The following is a 25,043-nucleotide window of genomic DNA, read 5'->3' as shown; positions in this document are numbered from 1 at the left end:
TACATGGCCATAACGATTTTAGGCCTGACTATCCTACATGTAGAGGTATGCAACATTAATTCAAACATTATAGATGTTTACACACTGTAAGAGTATTTGTCTACGTTGGATCTCAATTTCAGTGTTTTCACTTTCCGTCTATAGTTGCCTAAACAGACAGTACTCTGATTATTATACCAAAGATAGTGTAGTGTAATTTACATCGATGTAAATACAAATTTCTCCTTTCGACAGCAGTTCAAATTGAACAACAATTTGTCTCGTCATATTTATGAATAAAGCAAATTAAATTTGTATTTTTTTCAGAGGAGGTATTATGCAGATGGTCACGGGGACGAATCTGAACGTAATAGCACGCCCTCTCTTGGTTGTATCCGTTGTAACAAATTCTTCAGTACAGAACTTTTATTCGGTAGGTATTACGCTTACCAAACAATGTGATTTTGCAAGACCTCGATATCGCAACTCATAAATCTGCTCACCATTAAATATATACGTCGAATCAATCGATGCCTTTTTATTTGTCAAAGATCGTCGTGTACAGTTATCTTCACATAAGGAACTGTTTGAATGCCCATGGTCAATCCACAAACCATGGAATATTGTACGAATTGGTATTTGGAAAAGATCCTCAGCAATTTTATCTGTTATGATATTTTGCAGATATGTATTGAAGTCACCATGACAACCATGTCATGCCCCACACCAGAACTGACAATTTACTCCAACACAACAGCAGAACAAAACAACAACAACAACAACAGCAACAACACCATCAGCAGGAGACGACGCAGCGAAGAGGATGAAGATTCGTGTCCTTATCTCACTTCTGATCCAATAACAGGAGAAGATGCACTCTTCCTCGTTGGCTTTGTCTTAGATGGCGACTCGAGATGGCTTCCTGAAAACATCGTTCGTCATCTTTCTTCAAAATACACCCACATAGATGTGATTTGGAATCCAATCGTTTACAACTTCTCAGACCCACAATACCCTTCTTCTAGTGCCAGTGATATATTGATCTTTGACCCAGAGAAGTCGGCCTACCTGGTTATTAAGGTATGAGTATTTCCATTTTGAATGATGATCAGATAACACCAAAGACCAGACACGATGTGCATTGTTAAAACTTACACGACAAGTAGCCCTTGAAGAAAAACATATTCAGCTACGAGTGTCGAATTCCATTTGAATGGGAGTACGGAAACACGGTAGTTTGAAACAAAATAGAAAACTAGAAAAACGCGTTCAAGCGCTTTCCGACCTTGAAACATATAGTTATTTCCTTTTGTTATGAGTTGTTAAAATATTTGAAAATGGCGTGTTCTACAAATTCACAGGCATGCTTGCAAGCCTTTGGTTTCATCACAAAGGTCACATGTTATTTGATTCTTACTTGCTCCATTCATAAGTCCGTCACTCAACTTATTTTTAACGAAAGGGGAAAGGAATGGACTGTGGGGCCCAGAAGACAGACGTGGAAGTTCAAATAGGAACAGATTTCTGCCGAGTAATATCACTGTACTCCAATGAAATGGCATGTATACCTCCTGAACACAAACCACCCGTGAGAAATGAATATCGCAGGGTCCACGGACACCCACAGGTTTTGGTAAGCGGAATGCTTCAGTTCTTAGTGCATAGCCAGATGAAGAATTTTAGAAGTATAACACAGCAGCAAACTGATTTTTTGAATTTCCGAGATCATGAATGCTATCAACAATGTATTTCTCTGTAGATCTTCACGAAATCTTAATTCCAAAATCTGTTATTGATAATTCTATACGTGAGTACTTTCCTTACGCTTTCTGATCTTGGTATCATAAACTGATCGTGTACGGTTTTTAAATGAAAATGCATCCTATTTCACACCTTTTCAGAAATATCAAATTAAATCCACATGCCACTTATCTCTTCGAGGCACAAAAGTGTGATTTTCTTTCTCTGCAGGTTCAGTTTGGGACCTTTGAAAAGAACTCCTATTTTATTGGATATCTGCAGTACGTTGAAAATGAAGACCCATTTCTGGATCCATGGATAGTCGTCATCATTGTGCTGATATTCCTTTTGATTCTCATCATATTGATCGCTGTCATCATTTTCTTGTTTCTACGTTGGCGTAATAAAGAACATGTAAAACGTCGAGTCATCGAGACTGTTGAGATTGATCACGTGTATACGTCACGTGAGTATTTCTTTCTTCTTGTTCAACATAGTGATGTGAATAATTGTTGTTAAGATAGTATGCGTTCCCAGAGTGAAAGACTTAAACTTTTGCTTAAACTCTCCTCAATGAAACTTTCAACCATTCTCTTACCAATCAACAATAAAAATCGGGGTCACCATGCAAAGCTTGGAACTAGCAAAACAAATTACCCACGTTTTGCAATATTTGAAATTCAAAATGGCCGCCATCCCTGTGTTAACTCTATGGGGGAAAATTAAATTTTGGATTTTCGAAAAACTAAGACGATGAAAGTTTTTATTTCTCGAAGATCTTTAAAATGAGCGCCCACAAGTGGTATATCTGAAAAGAATTGTAGAAAATTGAGAGTCCGAATATCTATCCCCGAGGCGTGTTCTACCTTAAAAATGTTTTTAAAAGCTTATATTGTCTGTCTGATATTCTAGTCCTACGCTATTTTATCTGGAAACAGCAATATCGGTTCTCTCCAGTTTTATGAATTGTTCTGAATATAATAATATAAATAACACTAAATATCACCAGCCGCAATGTACGAAATATTACTGCGCAACTTAGCTGAGAATATTTTAGGTAGCTTGTAGTTTCATGGAGAAATACTTATCATGTCAACAGTGTATTGCACATATTAAATTCATGTTTCTTCTGTCTGAAGTGTTTATAGGCGATGACTGGCGACATGATCCTTACAGCTATCTGGATACAGACATGAAACATGACATTGAAACTGTGAGATCGACAGAAAGGACTTGAAAATCCACGAAAGGGAAATCCTGGACAGGTAACTGTAAAATCTGTCATCGCCGCATCATGGCAGTAGATAGATATATCATGACATCTCTGTTCCAATAGTAACCTAAATTGCCATTCAATATGGCATCCTTCTTTGTACAAGGCAGTCCGTTTACCCGATTTGAAAATGCGTATCTGCTAAAATAATCTTTGCACAAAACTTGCCGATTATTAAATTAATTCATCATCAGTACCCTCCCTTACCTACAATACGTGCCTAAGGAATTTATCACGACAAAGAATGCCACCTTCAGATATGTTTTGCGATGTTAATTTAAACCAGTTATATTGGTGGAGGAAATGCAACACTGTGATCGGCAGGGAAGGGAAGGTAGCAAAACAATATTAGCGGTATACAAAAGCTGCAACCTTTCCAAGTGACAATAAATACAAAGCAATAGGTTGTTTTGGAAAGGAAATGCGGATTCATCCACTGAATAAATCTATGAACAGTGACAATAGCTCTTTCACTGTAATCAGTACTCACAATGCCAAATACAAAGTTTGAGGTAATTGTGATTTCGTCAGCAACGGCGAGTTACCGATAAGCGCTTGTCTGATTTCTGCAGAATACAAGATGAAAAGTCAAATTTCGGTATCCATTGAATACGCGCACTTTATCATAAAGGAAAAAACAGTAAAAATAAAACACATTAAAAACGTTTCATGCTTAACTTTATATATACTGGTATATCTCGGTTTGACCAATACAGAGGTGTTACTCGATTTCACCAGTTTACTCATGTACTTACTCGGCCCGTCCTCGCTCATGCGTAATGTGACCAATAACAATCTTGTGGTGCATTGATCTATTGGCATTGGTTTAAATGGCAGTTAAAGTGACCATAAAGTTTTTGTAAGTTGTCAACTACTTCATATCATACGGCTGAGTCAATACAAACGATTGGGAGATATATTCAGACTAATGTTGCCTTTCAATAATTTCTGTATTACATATTGGTTCACATTAAAAGTACATAGATAAACTATTTCGATAAATTTACAACATGACTATATATCATAAACTGAAGAGCGAATCACTAGGAATTAAAATGCTGAATTACAAAGACAATTTGGATAGCTTTTACATGTGTCTGTGAGAAAAATCTGTTATTTAAATCCTTATCAATGCATGCAGTAAATGCAATTACATGTGTTTATACCCTTCATGATGACGATTTTGTTCAACAATGACAGGTCACAAAGGCATAGTTGTCAAAGGAACTATTCATCAAAATTTTAAAACCAGGCGTTCACCACAGGAAGTGGCAGTGAAAATGCTTCGAGGTAATATATACACAGTGTTCATTATCATTTCTGTGTCATGATTATCATTTTCTGTATTCTCTTAAGAAAGTAAACGGTTGATATATTTACTCTGTCAGCCACGTGGTGGCTTAGGGTCAATTTTTCATTTGAAATTGTGGAATGCATGAAGATATTATTACACTTGAACACTGAACAATTTCAATTAAGCAGTTTAAATTTAATTCATATTTTTTACCTTTTTTGAATATTCTGTTTACAAGGTGACGTGGCGCTAGATGATCTCCGCAGGTTTCTTCTAGAAGGCGTTCTTATGAAAGACTTCGATCATCCCAATGTTTTATCCCTGATCGGTGTGTGCATGCAAAGGGATGGACTGCCTTTGATCGTATTGCCGTACATGAAGAACGGTGATCTGAAGTCATTTATCACAACCCAGTCAAGAGTTAGTGTGCTATATTAGTTTGATTGCTGAATGCTTGATCTCTCTTCTTTATCCTTAGATAATATGATATTTAAGCAATAAAGAACACCGAGCGACGGTATACCACGAGATTTTGAGCAGTTCACGACATATATGCACGAGCGATAGCGATAGCTATCGCTCGTGCATATATGTCGTGAACTGCTCAAAATCTCGTGGTATACCATCGCTGGATGTGCTTTATCGCTTAAATAATAAGTATATGACAGATTACATGAATCGAATTTATCGAGATGAACTTTTAATGCAATTTACTTTCTCATTTTGTCCTTAATTGAACTTGCATTTAAGAGAAATACTTCTACTAACATCTATAACGTCAATCAAAATCATGACTATGTTACTATCATATTAGTGTTAGCCTCTTAAATCCGAATTCATACTCTGATTCGTCTTATTCTTTGAAGGAATTCACGTTGAAGGACTTACTTACCTTTGCCTTGAACGTAGCAGAAGGAATGGCATATCTCAGCGAGAGAAAATTTGTACACAGAGATCTGGCTAGCAGGAATTGCATGTTAGTACATTATCATTTGTCTATCCATAAGAAGATTCGTTGTATGTTTCATTAATATAACAAGGATTTGTGATCTACCTTAAAATTACTCAAGGTAGAGTAAACCTCGGGGACAGTTATTATTTTGTACTCTCAAATGTTTTCAATACTTTTCTGGTTAATCTCTTGTTGGGGCTGATTTTAAAACTCCTGGAGTAAGAAATATTTTCACCATCTTTGTGTTCAGAAAATCGAAAATTTTGTTTCTCTCCATTCAGGGAGCATAGGGAATGCGGTCATTTTGAATTTCTATTATTAGGAAATTACTAGGTAATTTGTTTCTCTAGAACAAAACTTTACATGTTACCCCTGATTTCTATTCTTGAGCTGGTAAAAGATGGTTGAAAGTTTTATAGAGGAAATTTGATCAAGAGTTTGGATCTTTCACTTTCGAGGTAGATTTTCGAAAACGATACTACTACAAACCTGAACAGCTGAAACAGCATTTGAACTAATAATATATATTTCTCTGATGCCTTACCCAGGGTAGATGAAAGAAATGTAGTGAAAGTATCGGACTTTGGCTTGTCCAGAGACATATACGAGAGGGAATATTATTCAACGAAAGACAAAACCGTAAAATTGCCTGTGAAATGGATGGCACCTGAAAGCTTCCGTAGGCAGATCTTCACTACAAAAACAGATGTTGTAAGTAAGAAAATGTTACTTTATGTATGGATGCTTCGTGTTCTTCATTGTTTAAATTATGGTTAGTATAAAAGCTTTTATATTCATACTGGTTTGAAAATAATGTAGTCAATAGCAAAACAACACACAAACAATGCTATCACATTGAATTTATGCTGGTATTAAAAACTATCTACTGTTGATTGACCAATCAGAGTGCTCAATTCAAGGTGTTTTATCTACTCGTAAAGCCTTGGTCACCAAATTCCAGAAACGAATGACAGCGCCATAGTAAAGTACTGTCCAATCAAAAGTGAACATGTCATATTCTGTAGACATCTGGTACGTTTTAATATTCAAATTTGGTAACACAGCGGAAACCAGCTGCAACACAAAATCTGCTGTGCCCTAGGGCATTTATATAATGTGCCCTAGGACATTTATAGGATGTTCCATTACATTGGAAGGCTATTTCACAAATAAAAGTTTTAATTCATATCCTAAACATGTTACATTGACAAAGGACACGGTTGATGTAAACACATTGAAAACGAAATATATCAGTTAGGGGCGATAGTTTTTAAGTCGGATAAAACCCTCGTACTCGGGCTCTTGTGGTATATAAAGTCCAACCCTATGATAAAATGTCTCGGCCTGCGGCCTCGACATTTTATCATAGGGTTGGACTTTATATACCAGAAGAGCCCTTCTACTTGGGCTTTATCCTATACTTGTTTATCATATGTATTTTCATTACGCAGTGGTCGTTTGGTGTATTGGTGTGGGAACTAGTAACTCGGGGTGAAGTTCCTTACGGCTCCGTTGATAATTGGGATTTGTTGAGATACATTGACACGGGAAAAAGATTAAACCAACCTCACTTTACCCCTGACGAGGTGTAAGTAGCTATATCTATTTAATGCTAATGCTTTTGATCGGAAATGCGCCTAAATTGGACTTCATCTGAGAAATACAGATATGAGAATTTTGGTCACTTTTAGAAGTTTGAAATTTGATTACAATATTACCTTTCTCTTCGTTTAATGAATGATATAGTAGACTGAGGGATAATGCTGTATGATTCCTGTTGATCAACTGATTTCTCTGTAACTAGTTCATGGCAATGGGTAAATCTTTTAGCAGTGCCTGCCTAAAGAGGGCGCTGCCTCAATTTATAATATCGTCAATGGCAGAAGTACAGGAATACTGAACACATATAATCATTAAGTTCAAATGGTCACTGAAATCATCTCTTGTGATGACTAAGCTTGTTAACACTTAAAAATATTGATATGGATGAATATAATTCGAATTCGCAAACCGTTAAAGTATTAGAGATATAAACGGTTTGCCAGTCCATAAGACTTTGTTCCCATTTCACATATATCCATGATAACATTTCACATATCAATGTTTGCATCCTAGGTACGGACTTATGCTTCAATGCTGGCACAGTGATCCAGACAACAGACCTGACTTCAAAACACTCGTTGAGGAACTCAAACAGATTCTGCAAATACCTTACCAAAGTAGTGACGTCAAACCACTGTATCTTGAAATAATCGGCTAAGTTTTTCTATAAAAACACCCTTTAACGACATATTCTATTCTTTGCGTGTAAAGGCTTATATCTTGTAGTTCACCCGCAAATGCAACGAGTATATATCAATCAATAAATCTTCCACTTTTACTTGTATCGTGATGCTAAGATAGGTATTAAATTTTATTGGTTTGCAATAAACACGATTGGAACTAATTTGGGATATTGGATTTTTCAAATTTCTCAAAAGTGTTAGGTTCCATGTAGCTGAATGTTGCAATATTACAAATTACTTATAAAAACAAGTGTGTAACTTAAAACGAAAAGCAGATGAGCTTACATTTGCAGATTAAAACGACCTTACTTCACCATCCAATTATCCTAAATTAGTTCCAATCGTATATTTCTTCTGTCTATATAACCATGAAGCAATATTACTTTGAAATATGTCCAATAATCAGGCCGTTCAATGTAAAAAAAACTATATGTTAGGTTCAAGAGCCAACTAGAAAATTACAAATACAATTAAACAACTGTTAAATGATGTAATGGGTTTTAGAGTTTGCTTGTAATGTTGCCTTTACAGAAACAGTTTACCACTTTTAATAAAGACATATTACATTACTTGATATTAACACTTCCGAATCCATTAGTTAAGTCTTTTATTTGTTATGTAGGTCATTTCTAAGTTAAATTACAACAGAACATTCTTAAGGTCATTCGCCTCAATGACTTTGAAGTCCATCTGTCATGTTTAGAACTTTGGAAATTCAATTAGTCAATTAGTAACTACAAGTGGAGCTATTTTTAAAGTAATTAGCATATCAATAGAAGTTCTAGATTGTTCTCATACTCTGTAGATTGAATTATTGAGTATAAGTAGGAGACGGCACAGTTTTTTTGTCAGACATTTGGGATCGTGTCACTGACATGTTACTTCAAGACTTTTGGATGACTCAAGAAGTTCTGATTTCAAGACTTTTCAAGACCTTCACAACCACGCTGGATTTATTCTGTAGACTTTGCACGAACCAACCTCAAGCCTGCAACCGAAGGACTGCTCACTCATCGGTCTATCTCAGTGTCTAACTAAATTCTGGAGTTTTGTGCCGTCCCAGCTGAGATAAGTAGCCTGTAAACTTTAACAGTCTGTACTCTATCCCTTAACTTAGTGATCAGTTCAGTTTTTTTGTAATAAATTTTATTTTCAAGAAAATCGTTGACTTCGCCATTTGTTCAAACGTAACATATTGAACAAGACACGAGTGCAGGTTAATTTGCCGTCAAGTTCAGTTTTATTCCTCTAATTGACTTGAAAGTATAGAATATGAGATAAACCTTAAAAAGAATTCTCGTACGGAAGATGACAATACAATAAGGTAGAAAGTTTATTATTATCGAAAGCATTCGCAAAGGCCTATTGTACCTCAAACTTGTTATTTCCAGAGATGCAAGGTTTGTTTGTAACACGATTGGAACTAATTTGGGATAATTGGATAGCGTATTAATGTCGGTTTAAATCAGCAAATATAAGGTCATCTCCTTTTTTGTAATACACTTATTTTTATGGATAATTTTAATATTGCAACTTTAAGCTACAAGGCACCTAAGGATTTTGATAAATTCTAACTATTATAAGATCCAATTCTCCCAAATTAGTTCCGATCGCGTTTTGTGAACGTCACAATTTCTATGATAATAGCAGTGACGAACACCTTTAAACTTTGTCGTTTAAAATTTCATGAATCTTTTCTCGCACACACTTGTGACGAGCAATCCGACAGTGGTTGGAACAAAGCATAGAAGTACCGTAATTTGTAGTGTACAATGTTATCATAACGGTTTGCAGGTCGCCCTATCTCAAGTGGGTGCTCAAGCCCAACATTCCCAATATGCGAATTCGTCCACCATTTTCTACCACAAGTCGTGTTTGGCATGCTAACACTTATTTTAAAATAGCAACACGTTGGAATTCAACAACAAATTCTATAGACATATTTGTGGTTACATCATGGGATCTCCCAGCTCATCAGAAATTGCTGACATTACTTCCCATGAACCGAAATGAATATTATACGTCAACACACATCGAAAATATTACTCTCACTTAGATTCAGAAACGACAATTTAGTGATATTTATTGGAACAAAACACGAACTGAACGAATTCCTATAAAGAATTAACCAAACGCACCCTACTTTCAAATTTTCGTTTGGAAGCTGGACACATGAAATAACATACCTTGACCTAGTGGTATACAAAGGTAAAGGGTACAACAGTGAAAAAACACTGGACATAAGAATCCACACGAATACCACCGACACATTTCAGTTCCTAGATAGAATATCATGCCATCCGAAACATACCTTTAAAGGCCTGATCAAAAGTGAAAAACTAAGATACATCAGAACTTGTCACAATGAAAATGACTTTATCCATAGAGTCCATATACTTCATGCAAGGTTAATCGAACGTGGCTATAAACAACAGGAAATATCTAAAATCACATCGTAAACAAAATTTGCTACAGGAAGAACGCAACTAGAACACCAGCAAACAAACGACAAAACAAAGAACACATGCTGGTGTTCTTAATAAAACACATATATAAAAACACAAGTTATATAACAAGCACTGTGTGAAAACTGGGAACAGATAGAAAGGGCGAAACATTCAGGAATTAATTCCACCAAAACCGATCATCGCATACAAAAGAAACCCAAACATCAGCGATAAATTGATAAATGCTGAAGTTCACTGCATTTGGAACAAGGCAATAAACAAACACAAAACGATCCAAATATAAGCATTCCAGCTTGCCTGCCAGAAGAACAAGAGATCAACAACACAATTTAAAATAAGAAAGACATATCTATTTATATCTCTTCTATAAGCGACTGAGGAAGAAACCGCTCACTGATTTTGAAACGAGGGATCAAAGAGTCACTGTTGTCTCAGACACGCTCGACTACGTCCACGTCTCGCCATGGCCTTATTTACACTAACAGCCAAACCACTGTATAGAACCACTATATAAACACAACACACTTTGAACCACACGCAAGAAAAGAAGGACGTTGTGTGAAGCCACTCTCGCTTTATTACAAACATTAAATACACAACAGTTTTTAGTGAGGACAAGGTTAGTTAACCTGCAAGCAAAGTCTTAAATGAAAGTGCAGTTTACATTGTTGTACAAAGCTTATTGTACTTGGGCCTCAGCCCAAGTACATTTGTTTTCATTCCGTGGGAAAAAACTCTGTAAGGTATAACCATTTCTGGCTGAGACCAGGGAGGGCAAAATGTCTGGGCTTCATCTTTCTTGGCATAATAAATGGCGTAATGATGTTAACTGAATGGAAGTGATGCTCTCAGCCAGTCTTGAATAAGTGAGATGTGAATATTAATGCTTCTCTATCTGAGTTTTTGCCACAAAATCTTCTGAATATAATCAAAATGTGCATCGAAATGCAACAATTAATGCACCCTCCGTTCCTAGGCGATGGCACGACCCTTGCTACACCCACTGGACGAGCCAAAGTGGGAGGGGTATTTCAGTTTGGTTGAACAGGAGGCCTCGAGACCAGAATTTAACATTTAAACTTGAAACATGTTAATCGCTGACAAGATGTGGACTAGTCTTAATCCAAGTAAAAGTGTGAAAAGGAAAGGTTTTATATCCCGGACACAATGAAAAACATTATGACTGGAAACTGTACCCCCAGTTGAGAATAGTAATGCCCACAGCGATGGAGAACACTTATCCTTGAGCTGAGAAAACCAGACCATCATTTCGAAATAGAGCTGCAGATTCGAGAAGCTCGTTCAAAATAGCTAGGTACACCCCATATAAAGGGGTGGTTTCGAGTTTTGAGGGCAAATTTCGCCTCCATATAGAAATCGTACGTTTGTTTTTTCCAGGAGAACACACCATTTGACACAAAATTTGCATGTAAAGGGGTCTCCAGTAAGCACGTGGTCAAATCTGGCATAAGAAACAATATGAAATGTTGGGTAAAGCCAGTCCAAAATAAACTGATTTGAACTTTTGTGTTTTGTAATTTATACCACTGCAGTAACATTACCTTTTTTGACAACATCACACAATGTAATACGTTTTGAAACTGAATACTCCGACGTATTCTGTGTCTCCTTTGCTAAAAAATACGGTATGCCAATTACCATGTAAGAAGATGATGACGTCAAGACAGATTTGCAGTGCGTTTGGTCCTGGATGGCGCAGGAAGTTTAGTCAAGGTGGCTTGTGTATTTATTTCCTAAATGGGAGAGATTAGGGTCGATCTAAACGAAGGCCGAAGAATGTTATGATACTCTAAGCAAGCTGAACTCTAACGCAAATGGTTGGATAATTTTGAGGATGTCTAGAATGATCTCGTCTCATTAAGATTATTTGGCGGTCAGTATTGAATTTCAACTGCGTCACAAGTTTGCAAAATGAGTATTCCGTCGAACGGTCAACGAACGATATTTTAGAAATCTGGAGACATGGCACATCGCATTTTTATTTTAGTATTTTATATTTTACAAAAGATTTAAGAAGCAATGATTTTGTCGAAAATTCTGAAAAAAATATATGAAAATTTGATCGCGAACACATTTTCACGTTGGGTCAACTAGCCCTGCGTACGATGCTGTGTCCCGCTACAGCTAATCGCCCCGTTCACCACAGCCCTGCAAAGACCCGTACGTAGGGTCGGTGACTTCAAATCCATTTTGGGACGACGTAAAAAGCCAAATTACTGCCGAAATTCAGCGTTCTTGGGCCCAAGTCGTATCCCAGCCTACCTCAGCTACTCGATCGCTTCCAAAAATGACAGTCTTTTATTCACTTCTCGTAAATAACCGTCGATGTCGGCAACTCTCTCGCTAGCCCTGCGTACGATGCTGTGTGTTAGCTGTAGCACATAGCATCGTACGCAGGGCTAGGGGTCAACATGGGGTCGCAGCCATGTTGCCTCAAAACTTATTTCTGTCTGCACTCAAAACTCAAAAATGTCGGATATGAACCTGAAAAATCGATGCAATTTTGTCAAACTTCGGCGAAATTCATTTAGGTAAGGTAAATTTACTGAATTTGATCGACAAATAATCCTGAGCTTGAACGTGACAGCTCGCCTTCTCCGGGAAGTCAAGCATCGAATCCAGCTAGCTGCACATACACAGTTGCCCATATGGCCAGGTTTATGAGATTGTTTTCAAGCGACGGCGGCAGACCGTACGGGGCTCTGGATATGAAACTACCGCCAGTGTAGCTGTAATAACTGTTGCGTTGTTTTTAGTGCCCACGGACGAAGTCCTGGGGGAGTTATAGGTTTGGTCATGTCAGTCCGTCGGCCGTCCGTCCGTCCGTTCACGCAGATATCTCAGACATGCCTGGTCAATGTCTTTCAAACTTTGCACAAGAATAGTACCCAACCCCATACAGATGCACGTCGATTTGTTTCACAATGCGATCGAATTTGGCCGTGTTAGAGGACTTTTTAGTTTACACCTCCATAGACTCCCATGTATAAGGCCAAGAAAAATAAAAATTTAGTTTCTCATCGTATTCATATTGCCTAAAGGATGCAGTGACACAGTTTTTTGTCCCCACGGATAAAGTCCAGGGGGCTTATAGATTGGGTCATATCCGTCCGTGAGTCCATCAGTGAGTCCATTGGTTCATGCAGATATCTCAGACATTTTGACAAAATATCATGTGACCTTGGCGACCTTTGACCTCAAATATACATTATTGTCCATAACTCAGTAACCACAAGTGCTAAACCTTTCATATTTGGTATGATGGGACACCTTATGACGCCACATATTGTACGCCATTATTTATGCGCATATCTTATTTTGAGCGAGCCAATAGAGCTAGAGGTCTGATTTTTGGTATATAGGGATAACTTAGCAATATAATTTGTTTGACAAAACGTCACGTGACCTCAATGACCTTTGACCTCAAATATACATATTTGTCCACAACTCAGTAACCACAAGTGCTACACCCTTCATATTTGGTATGATAGGACACCTTATGACACCATATATTGTACCTCATTAATTATGCGCATATCTTATTTTGAGCGAGCCAATAGAGCTAGAGGTCTGATTTTTGGTATATAGGAATAACTTAGCAATACAATTATTATGACAAAATGTCACGTGACCTCAATGACCTTTGACCTCAAATATATATATTTGTCCACAACTCAGTAACCACAAGTGCTACACCCTTCATATTTGGTATGATGGGACACCTTATGACACCACATATTGTACCTCATTAATTATGCGCATATCTAATTCTGAGCAAGCCAATAGAGCTGGATGTCCGATTTTTGGTATATAGGGATAACTATAGGGTAGAAATCTAAATATGCCCATCTAAATATTAGACATCTACCATCGAGAACAAAAGAAATTTGCTGTAATTTGAATATTTAAGGAGTTTAAGCAATTTCCACTATAAATAAAGAACCCCTGCCTCAAACTCTACAAAAGTTGCTAGACATATTTTGCCGTTGTCATGCCATTGCTTCGTTTAATAACCAATTAATCAAATGCCTAATTGACAGGAGGAAATTCAAGACCATATTTGAATAGTAGTATATATTGTCCTCAAAATTACTCTATCACGGCCCAAGTACTCATTGCCTTCAGCAATACTGCCTTGTTATAATTTAGAATGTCAATATGGTATATTTTAAAGAATACATACATAAAAGCTGGTGGTGATAAATGTCATTAAAATGTGAAAAACTCAGACTGATACACAAATATAATGTGAAGATAATCTCATAATATTGTAACGATCGATAATATCGCCAATCGAACAATTAATCGTTTGAAAAATTGCTCAGCTTTAGTGACTCAGGAAACTCTAAATATGCAATAAACGTCACGTAACATAATACTATGGCCGAAACAAGGGACTTGTGACGTCATGAGGGCAAATGGTCTCCTACCTCGAGGGTACATAGTCACTTGTTTGGGCTATTTTTTTATTACATGCCTCTGTTAGCTAGTTTTATCTCCAAATTTTTGGGATTATGTGCAAATGACAATCATATGCTATATTTCCTTGTTAGACATAAATCCGTTAAAATAAAACGATTTTCATCGTCGAATGGGACATTGATATACTTAAAAGAATGTTATGCGTTTTATCAATTTTTCATGCATAATTTCTTTAAAAGTGGGATTTTCTTTGTCAAACATGTAATTTGATTATTTTTCAATCCCAAAGTTATAAAGCTGAAAGTAGATCCGGTTCTCTTACAGTCAAGTGATGACTTAAGGGCAAGCGATGTCATCGAGGTGTTACCATTGAATCCTACGGAGTGCGCAACATTCGATATACGAGGAATGTAGTGATCTCTTATAATTTTGATTATAGTCTATGAAACAGTGATTTATATAATCACAAACACTAAACCTTAGTCTTAGAAACTAGGGAGGCAATTAGCAAACACAAATAACTTGTAGTTTATAATGTTGATAATTAGTATCATGATTATCCTTATACTTTTATTGTTTATATATAGTGTAAAACCTTTTTCAATAATGGCTATCACTGATTATCATCTGAGGAACGCCTTTGTTTCTTTGCAGAAGGTTGACTAAGAGAACATTTCGGACAGTAAATCAGGGTTAAACAAGGATTGAACGAGCATAATTTCAGCAACAAATTACATCTTCGTTTGTGTGAATATAATGGCAGTATAAAACAACGTTAATGTTAATATAATTGCAGTATGAATAGACGTTCATAACACGTTAACAATGTACTCACACTAGTTTTCTCTGGGAAACTTCAGAAAATGTAAACAATATCTAGTCCCCCCTTGTCTGCTCATTTCTAACAAACGAGTCTAACTTCAATCAAAGAAAAAACGAATAAGTACTTAATCAAAATGATATCAGACTCTGACAGAATAGTAAAAAGTAAGGAAATAAAGGTACTGTGACGTAAAGTTAACCACAACAATCGTACACATGAATAATTGCGACAATAAATCAAGAGCCTGTAGCTTTTTTCAAACCTTAGGCCATAACTGGATCTGATAAGCTTTATCTGTTTAAGGGAAATTTGGTCAATGTTGCGCGTGATGATACACGCGAATACCATTGGAGTCTGCTTTTGTAAAACAGAAAGAGCCCGGTCGATAAGTCGGTTCTGCACTAAAACATGTACTTGATGTTATGCTCATAATTCGAAATTGTCAGTGATATGCTTTCCATTCATTTCATTGAGGTTTATTCGCGTGGTTTAAAGTTTCTATTGTCTTGCGATGTCTTCAAATCTTGGTCCTTATTGCCCTTGCTTCTTACTTTCCAGTGTTCTCAGCCGTAAGCCGTTTTGCATGTTTGTCAGTGTATCTCTTCAACAAGACTTCCAAAAGCTGAAAACATTAATCAAAAAGAAAGTATTATAATGCTTTGTTGTGACAATATAAGTAACACATGTTATACGTTCTCGAGGGGAAACAGTTTTTTCTTGTGATAGAATAACTTGTAGCGGCAATTTTCCGTTGTGTTCACTTCAGTGATATAATGTATCTATAAAAGCATATTATTATTATTATTATTATTATTATTATTATTATTATTATTATTATTATTATTATTATTGTTATTGCATAATCTCGTATCGACTAAGGACAATTTCATATTCTCACATAAGGTTTCCAAGCAAAAAATTTGATATCACGTAGACTGTGCAAAGAATTAGTTTGACAAACGCAGTTAGTAACCATTAGGCTCATTTAAGGAAATAATGGATGAAATTTAGTAAAATAAATGTCAGTGAATAATTATTTAACGCCATTTTCCTCTTTTACCTTGTTTTGTTGTAAAATTCGTACAATATTGCTCTGACTTTGGAATCACAATTATGGGATTCTCTGTTCGAGTCACCGGTGTGACTCAGACAACATGTTCTACTGGACAGTGTCATCACTCGTCTTCGACTCGTGGTGACACGGTCATTACGAATCATATCAAAGTAGAGGCCAGCAAATTATAAAATGTTCAGCAAATTCAAGCCACAGAGTTTGCTTATATCAGATCATGACACAGACTGACACACAACGTCATAGGTCGAGGAAAACATGAATTTTGTCTATAAGTAGTTTGCATCATCAATGATTTCGTAACATACATTTATTTTTATCGAAAGTTTATTGAAACTTACTTCAATTTAGACTTGCATTCACTTTCAAAGACTCTGTGCATCAACTAATTACTCATTTTAAAAATAACCGTCAATCTCAGACCGTTGCTTGGTATAAGTACGTACCTCATGAAAGCTTAAATCTTCAGTCTGCGTATGACATAAAGAGAAAATATATAAATTGAGTTTTGATTTAATTTTCAGGTCAAATATCATACCTGAATGATACAATATCTAATTATTCCAAGTAGCAGCCAAGTCGCATAACTCTGTGCCTGGGTAGCTATTGACAAAATCTGATACGGACAAATGCCGACGGAGAGACAATTCAAAGGAAGAATGTTGCATTGCTATGGAAAAACAAACTCTTCAGTACCGTCAATATTATTATGAAACATTGAAGTATCAGGAAACTATTACCCTTCATAAGCACTATTGACTTCATAGACGTGGTACGGGAATGGGAGTAAGTTGGAAATTAACATTAATTGCGAAGAGAAATATTTGGCTCATTCACTTTATTTTACCTTTACTGTATTACCTATGTCCTTCCGATCTCCATTCCATTGCGCATCTTCATTGTGTGCAATATCTGTTTTAGAATCATGATTTCTACCTTCACAGATATTAACACCGACCTGTCCGCTATCAGACGGTTGTTCTTCTTGTATGGATTTGCCGTTTTGTACCTGTTTATAGAAAAATCTCTCATCACTATTATCATGCAACAAGCTTCAGATAAATCAGGCTCATTTACAACTGTAAGTTTAACTTATCTGTTAAAAAACATAATTTGGCTTTCGTTATAACAAATCACTGAGTTAGGATAGTCAAAATTCTTATGATTTATCTAAATCGCGACACACTTCAAGTTCAAACTTGTTAGTAGACTGTGTTCCCTTAGTAGTCTGTTAGTAGTCTGTGTTCCGTTCTGCAGATGAAAGACATAGGCATAAGAATTACACACTTAATTTGTGTTGTATTTAGTATTTTTAGAACTGTTTTGAAGATGGAGAAACGGGAACTGGTCTAATAAATTACTACTTAGAACTATAAAAGGAAGAACTTTTTGTAAGAAATTTTTGTACATTCAGTTTCTTTGACGTATTTTCAAAATGAACCCAGGTATGGCGTCATTGAATGCGTGCCATGGAAGGATGTGCCTGTGTAAAGCAAATGTTTCGCTATCACGGTTGATGACAAAATAATGCATAACAGCAAGCAAAATAACAATACAAAGTAATATTGGCAGTGACTGATTTAGAAGATCCTTATTTTACAAGTTAACAATATTGAAAATAATTTTCAACTTACTTTTACACCGGCTTTCCGACCAGCTAAGCGAATCGTCGTATTCATAACGATGTCTACCGCCAGGGACAACAAATTCACATTCACAGGTTTTGCATTGATGTACTCTATCCATACTTTTGACCGATTAAATTTCCATTCTAATTCCATCTTGTCCTGCCAAATTACGAAAAGGAAAACTTGTGTGTACAAGCATGAAAACTACCTTCATTGTGAAACTGTGCAAGGCTTTATCCTATAAATCGAGGTCAGATCTACTGACGCCTCCCACATGTTCTTTCATTTGTGATCGCTTTCTACGAACATTGAGCAGAAAATTTGATTTCGGGTGTCACATAACGAAAATTTTACTGCGACTTTCTTTATCGGCTCCAGTTGGTATCTATCCGAAAGGAAACCCTACTTGGTCAATGTTTGCAATTTGATACGCTGCAATTCAACCCTTCACTTTAATGTATGACATTGAAATGTAGTTAATTTCCGTGAAAATATAAGTATCGAACAGAATGAAGTAAATTTAGATATCTTGCGCGCAGCTATTGAAAGATCCAGCACCTTGTCGATTACTGAGCAAAGATATGTTGGTATGTGTGCCGATAACCAGCAATTCTAATCCCAAACGTGTTATGCTGGAGAACTATATGCGCGAGATATTATCTTTAACATTTGAAAAATTAAAATCCCACCTATTTCACTGTAAATACTCTTTTAAAGAAATACAGAATATAGTAGGTTAAACTGCCGTGCCAGTTGTCTGAGTTGCATAGTAGGATTATTTGTATTGCTCCCTTTGCGGCGATTTTGTTTTATGCTTATTATCTAAAATTGTCCAATACTGAAAGAGAACCAGTAACTATACTTTTCAAACTGATTATCTTGAGAAACAAAAGCCACTTAAAGCCGCCATTTTCAATCCCAGGTTCTCACATTAGTGGAGTTCTCCTCCCAGTCAGACACTTGGCCAGTACGATATTTGATTTCTGTAACATTAATTACACAAACTGATCTCAACCTTTTGTCACTTTTGCTAATCCTGCAAACAGAGTCTATACAATCGTTTGATTGACGGTCGGTTCAAATCGTCAAAGGTCTTTGATTTTCGACCACCAACGCTCGAATTTTCTGAAAAATCGTCTTCCAGTCACGTTAGAATTTGAATATAACCACAGAGTTCGATCGGCAGCAGCTTTGCGCTGACCGTTTGGCAGTCTGTCTGCGTTTTTGCGGCCGGAAAAAAACGAAAAGTTGCATTTTCTGGAGCGGTGGCCGCGTGTTGCCTGTTTGGTGTCCACTTACACAATGAACGCCTCCTTAGTTTCGCGTCCATTAAAAGGAGGCTCCGCCTTTAAAGCAAAAACCTAAAACTCCAAAGCAAGGTTGAGGGGAAAAGTGGATTTTACTGCCAATAAGCTGAATTAATCATGTGACCTGAAAATGATCCCGTCTTCCAGTATATGTTGTAGAGGTCAGTAAATTTACACTTTTCTCTGACATAACTGCCACGAATTTGAATCATTATGAGCGCTTTTATAATCAACAATCAATCATGCCAACATACACACACAGACAGGCACACAGACATCAGTGCGACAGGAGCTCACGTGATTGAATATATGAGCTAAATGGAAATTGTTCTGATTACGTACCCGAACTTTTTCGTAATCGTATGACATCATTGCAATGCATAGGTTCAGCAATATAACAAGCACTAAGATCCCGAACAACGAGTATAAAGTATACGCAACAAAACTGTAATAGGGTGCAGTAAAGCTTGTGTAGCTGCTTTGGATACCAGTCACATTCATCGACATCCAGTCATCCGTGTACAGGAGTTCAGAACCGTCTCCACCGAATATGGTTATCAATAATACCCATAATGATGTCAAAAGCCTTTATGGGAGAAAGAGTGTGAGGGATTAGGATTGAACATATTGATTTGGCATTTCCATTTTCTGTTTAATAACGAGCACAGTTAACGGCAGGGGGTGGAAGGGGGTGTTACGGCCAAAATTTAGCCGTGCAATTTTGTTTGTTTCAATGAGTATTCAAAGTTAAATTTACATAACGCAAAATGATTTGTCGCTGATATCTACGTTCTCACGCTGCCAAGTACGAACTCAGAACATTACGTCATCGATATCATTGTTTATGTAGTCGTTTAATGTCAGTCCACTGTTCGCTCATATTCTGCCAAATTAATATTCGTTGATTTAAACTTTCAATTGTTGATATCTTGATAGTAAAATCATTCACTTACTGATACACTAACTACTCTTTAAGCTGCGCGCGAATATCTTTGTTAGAATCGCAGCTTTGTCTGGGACGAATATCAGTATTCACGATATAAAATAGGTTCAGTGGGGAAGTTTTTTGGAAAAACATGGAATTGAAAGTGCGCAACTGGTGGACAGCAATTTCACGGGCCCTGTAACGGCGACAGTGGACACCACAGATGTAGAATTTGTTGTCTGACCACAGAAGTTGCAGAATAAAGTCGGTATGTTGATATCTTCAAGGCTGTGTTATGTCTAACATTGATGGACGCGTGAAACAAATGATGGTTTTGACCGTATCACATTCTAACAAAGATAGCGTAACAAGTTAGGCCTAACTCCGATTCGTATCAAGTTCGTCTGGATTGAAAACAGTATTATATTACCTTGGACTTGAAGTACGCGGAGAAGTGTTTCAAGTATAAAATCTTTGTTATCAGTCGACTTGGAATATACGAATATTGGATTGGAAAGTACTTACAAATTTGTGTCATGGCAACCGATGGAAGTCCAAGTAGTGAAGCTGGGGTGCCCGACAAAATTAATTACGAAGTTCCTCGTGATCGGCAAGACGTTGCTGCAAGTACAAGGTGGGATGAAAATGAAGTTCTATTTCTTGGTCGTGGAAGGACCGGCCTTGCCTCTCGTGTTACTGTCTGTTATACTAGATTCTGCAAAGCAAACGATGATAATAAGTCAGTGGAAGAGCTTGAAGGATTATATGGCTGTCTGGAAGTTGCCTTTCAGAGGTTTAAAGTGTTTCATATTCAGTATGCTGGTATTATCGCAGCATTAGATAAAGATAAATTCGATCGATGCACAAGTCACTACAAAGAAATGCAAGATGTTATGACACAGGCCAGAGATCGATGTGAAGCTGCATATACCAGAGAGTGTAAAGTTACTGATGACGACATAACCCCTCAAGATAATGTTTCCATGGCAGGCTCGGATAACTGCTCAAAGGTTAGTAAAGCCAGCAGTACTGCATCAAGTACACTTGCAAAACTCACTGCAAAGAAGACTGCATTAGCTACTTAGGCAAAATTGATGGAAGATCAATATACTTCCAAAGTGGAAATCAAAGAGAGGATGGGAAAAATGATGTTGGAATTACATCGTAGGCAAACTGCAGCCATTGAGAAGGCTCAAGAGGCCGAAAGAGAATTACTAATAAGGAAACGAGATGCGGAAGAAAAGGCAATGGAAGCGGAAGTTAAGAGGGAGTGCTTGGAACTGAGGGCATTGACAGATATGCAGAAACTTGACATGGAAGTTGAGTTGGAAACTACAATAATAGAAGAAGAAACATTAGCGAAGCTGATAGGAGAAGAGATTGCATTGTCGGCTATGAAAATTGAAGAACCTGCTGTTCAACCAGCCGCATGGTCACATGATGTGCCTGCAAATGGTGTGAAGACATCTATGGAAAAAATACTTCATATTCCAAATTTAAACCCTGCAGCAACACAGTGGAAGCCCACTTCACAAGTCCAGCCTCCTTCAATGTCAAAGGTCGACACACGTTTCCCTTCAGAACAAGCTTGTACGTTTCAGGAAGCTACTAAGTTTTCCCCGTGTCCCGAATCAACAATAACGTCCCATGAAGACGTCGTCAACCAATTAGCCAGCTCATCACTAGCATCTGAGAAGCCCAGGGTAAGGGAAACAAGTGGTCTATTGGTAAACAACACTCTCCAATCTCAGGAAAACAACACCGTTGCACAACGTCAACTTGTTGACGCCATTCGGTTACCTAAAACCAAGATTATGGAATTTGATGGCAATCCCTTGCGATATGCAGTATTTATGAACTCTTTTGACAGCTTTGTTGACAATTCTACAGTTACTGATGCAGACAAACTTACTTGCCTTCTGGAATATTGTGTTAGCAAGGCAGGCAAAGTTATTGAGCCTTGTGCACTCATGGAACCCTCTGCGGGTTACAAGAAAGCCAGAGAATTGCTGAAGAAACGCTTTGGGGATCCTTACACTATAAGTCAGGCATGGGTCAGTAAGATAGTCAGTGGACCACCCATAAAGCCAAATGATGGTGAAGCCCTGCGCGATTTTGCGGATGACATCAGAGGTTGTTTGGAAACTCTCAGAGCTATGGACAGAACAGGTGACATAGATTCTCAGGAGAGAATGGTGAAGGTTATGACACGTTTACCAATGTATCTACAATCAAGATGGCGAAAGCAGGCATATCAAATCAAGAGAGACAGAGGCAGATATCCTGACTTTCAAGAGTGTGCTGAATTTCTTGAAAGAGTAGCTGAAGAAGCTTGTGATCCTGTATTTGGGAAGATTGAACTACAATCAAAGGGGAAAGTAGATAAAAGTCGCAAATCTGGAACAAAGATAAAGGGTACTAGCTTCAGCGTTCAAGGTGCTAGAACCGATGCTGTTAGAGATGAACAAGGATCATTTAATAGCAGAGCAGAGAGTTCAAAGTCACAGAACAAACTCAACTGTCATATTTGTGGCCAAGGACACTCCCTGACAGTTTGTGATCAGTTTAAGAAGATGACTCCTCAGCAGCGAGTGGAAGCAGTGAAGAAAAAAGGTCTGTGTTTTGGCTGCTTAGACTATAGTAACCACGGCCTCCGCAAGTGCAAAAGAGCAAATGTTTGTCCTGTAAAGAATTGTGGTAGGAAACATGCAGTCCTGCTTCATGATGGTTTCATCTCTGCTTCATCGGCAACTGAAACAAAGTCAACTGAAGGGCCAAGCAATAATCGAGACCAGAAGGTACAGGAAGAAGCAAAAAGCTATGCTTGTGGGCAACCAGAGCGTGATACACTTTCAGTAAAGATAGCTCTACCTACTTTGCCAGTCTATGTAAGAGGAAAGGGACAAGACAAGTTTATCAAGACACGAGCACTCGTAGATTCTGGTAGTAACAGAACATTTTGTTCAGTGGCTTTAGCAGAACAGTTGCAGTTAAAGGGTCAAGAAACTGCTTTGTCCTTGGAAACTCTTGGAGAAGACAAGACTGTTGCTGCTGTCGAAGTGCAGTTAGAAGTTACTTCAACAACAGGTCGGCATAAAACACGCAAGATAATCAACCTGCCTAGAGTTTATGCCATACAGTCATTTCCGACATTGAAGGGAAATGTGGTGAATGGTGATATTGCCAAACGGAGTCACTTGCGAGATCTCAAGTTAAAGCAAGATGATTTAAACAATATATCAATTCTCATTGGTCAAGATGTTCCTGCCGCACTCATCCCATTAGAGGTTAGGTATGGCCGACTTGATGAGCCTTATGCAACCAGAACTGTTCTGGGTTGGATGTTAAATGGACCTATTGCAAGATCATCAGATGAGTCTGTAGTGAGCAACTTCATTAAGGCAGATTTGAAAAGCACAGATGACCATTTGGAATCTCAGGTGGAGCAGTTTTGGAAATTAGATAGTGGGCCAATTCTAGCCAAGTCAAAACCACACCCTTCGCAAGATGATAAGAGGGCAATAAAGATTTGGAATGAGTCTGTTTCCATGAAGGACGGACATTATTATTTGGATATTCCATTTACAGACTCAACATCAAGATTGCCTAACAATTGGAAACTAGCAGAAAGGAGACTACAGAGTCTTGGGAAAAGACTGGCAAAGGACAAAGAGCTACATCAGAAATACAAACAAGGTATTCAAGAGCTAATTGACAAAGGTTATGCAGAGCGAGTATCTCAAGATCAGATAAATCAACCAGAAGGATATGAGTGGTATTTGCCGCACCATAATGTGGTTCATCCGGATAAGCCAGATAAGTTTCGGATTGTTTTTGATTGCGCTGCAGAATACGAAGGAACTTCCCTGAACAAGCAAGTACTTCAGGGTCCTGATCTCACCAATAACTTGATAGGAGTACTATTGCGCTTTAGGGAAAAGCCAGTCGCTATCATGGGAGACATAGAGGGCATGTTTCTTCAAGTGAAAGTACCCAACAAACATAGAGATGTCTTGCGATTTCTGTGGTGGAAAGATGGACAGATTGGTGCTGAACTAGAAGTTTTCAGAATGACAGTTCACCTATTTGGAGGTGTTTGGAGTCCAAGCTGTGCCAGTTTTGCTCTTAGGAGGACAGCAGAAGACTATATGCAAGACTTTGCCCCTAAAGTGTTAGACTCAGTGAACAAAGATTTTTACGTCGATGACTATCTTGGGTCATTGGATTCGGATGACGAGGCTGAACAAACGATAGTCAGTCTGAGTGAGTTACTATTCAAGGGAGGTTTCCGTCTGACAAAGTGGTCCTCTAATAGGAAGAAGGTCATACAATCTGTGCCACCTGAAGATCGAGCCAAGAAGGTGAAGAATCTTGACTTAGACAGAGATACTTTGCCAGTGGAGCGTGCATTGGGTACTCACTGGGATACTGAAACTGATATGTTTGGTATCAAAATACGTCAAAAGGTTCCGGTCTTCACTCGTCGTGGAGTTCTGAGAATTACTAGTTCCGTATATGACCCACTAGGATTTGTATGTCCTTATGTGCTTCAGGCAAAGAAAATATTTCAGAAAGAGTGTAAGCGCGGAAAGGACTGGGATGATGATATCGACCCTGTTAACTCCCAGAAGTGGAAAACATGGCTGATGGAATTGCCTGAGTTGGAGAAGTTAAAGGTACCACGGTGTCTGATACCAGAAGGATTTGGCCAAGTGACGCATAGGCAATTACATCATTTTGGTGATGCTTCAGAAGATGCCTATGGTGTTGTTTCTTACTTAAGAATAGAAAACGCCGAAAAGAAAGTACATTGTGCTCTTGTGATGGCCAAATCAAGGTTAGCCCCCATACATC

General features: G+C 37.7%; 3 protein-coding genes and 1 long non-coding RNA gene across 5 annotated transcripts in view; 2 read left to right on the top strand and 2 right to left on the bottom strand.

The window, feature by feature from the left end:
- Positions 1-344: 344 nt before the first annotated feature.
- LOC139117885 (plexin-B-like) lies at positions 345-2,956 on the top strand. Its single transcript, XM_070681119.1, has 5 exons — positions 345-412; positions 664-1,059; positions 1,442-1,612; positions 1,951-2,185; positions 2,859-2,956. Exons 2-5 carry the CDS (start codon positions 682-684, stop codon positions 2,954-2,956), a joined length of 882 nt encoding a protein of 293 aa, XP_070537220.1. The 5' UTR covers positions 345-412; positions 664-681.
- Positions 2,957-4,209: 1,253 nt separating this feature from the next.
- LOC139116678 (hepatocyte growth factor receptor-like) lies at positions 4,210-7,990 on the top strand. Its single transcript, XM_070679266.1, has 6 exons — positions 4,210-4,282; positions 4,525-4,706; positions 5,153-5,262; positions 5,787-5,949; positions 6,690-6,826; positions 7,354-7,990. The coding sequence occupies exons 1-6, from the start codon at positions 4,273-4,275 to the stop codon at positions 7,496-7,498; spliced, it is 747 nt and encodes a 248-aa protein (XP_070535367.1). The 5' UTR covers positions 4,210-4,272; the 3' UTR covers positions 7,499-7,990.
- A 7,461-nt stretch (positions 7,991-15,451) lies between these two features.
- Positions 15,452-25,043, bottom strand: part of LOC139116675 (short transient receptor potential channel 5-like) — a 215,670-nt gene continuing 206,078 nt past the window's right edge. For both annotated transcript variants that reach the window (XM_070679261.1, XM_070679262.1), the window contains 2 exons: positions 16,776-16,799; positions 15,452-15,879 (listed from right to left, as the gene is read on the bottom strand). In XM_070679261.1, coding sequence (XP_070535362.1) covers positions 15,805-15,879; positions 16,776-16,799 — 99 coding nt within the window. In that variant the 3' untranslated portion in view covers positions 15,452-15,804. The remainder of the gene's footprint in view (positions 15,880-16,775; positions 16,800-25,043) is intronic.
- Positions 17,245-19,844, bottom strand: LOC139116680 (uncharacterized). The gene is made up of 3 exons (XR_011548355.1): positions 19,607-19,844; positions 17,964-18,116; positions 17,245-17,338 (listed from the first exon to the last, which is right to left on the bottom strand). It is a non-coding gene; the product is annotated as an uncharacterized lncRNA (long non-coding RNA).

The sequence above is a fragment of the Ptychodera flava genome, chromosome 18 (assembly GCF_041260155.1).
Source record: "Ptychodera flava strain L36383 chromosome 18, AS_Pfla_20210202, whole genome shotgun sequence".
In the NCBI taxonomy this organism is placed as follows: Eukaryota; Metazoa; Hemichordata; class Enteropneusta; family Ptychoderidae; genus Ptychodera; species Ptychodera flava.
This window is presented reverse-complemented; position numbering and strand designations above follow the sequence as displayed.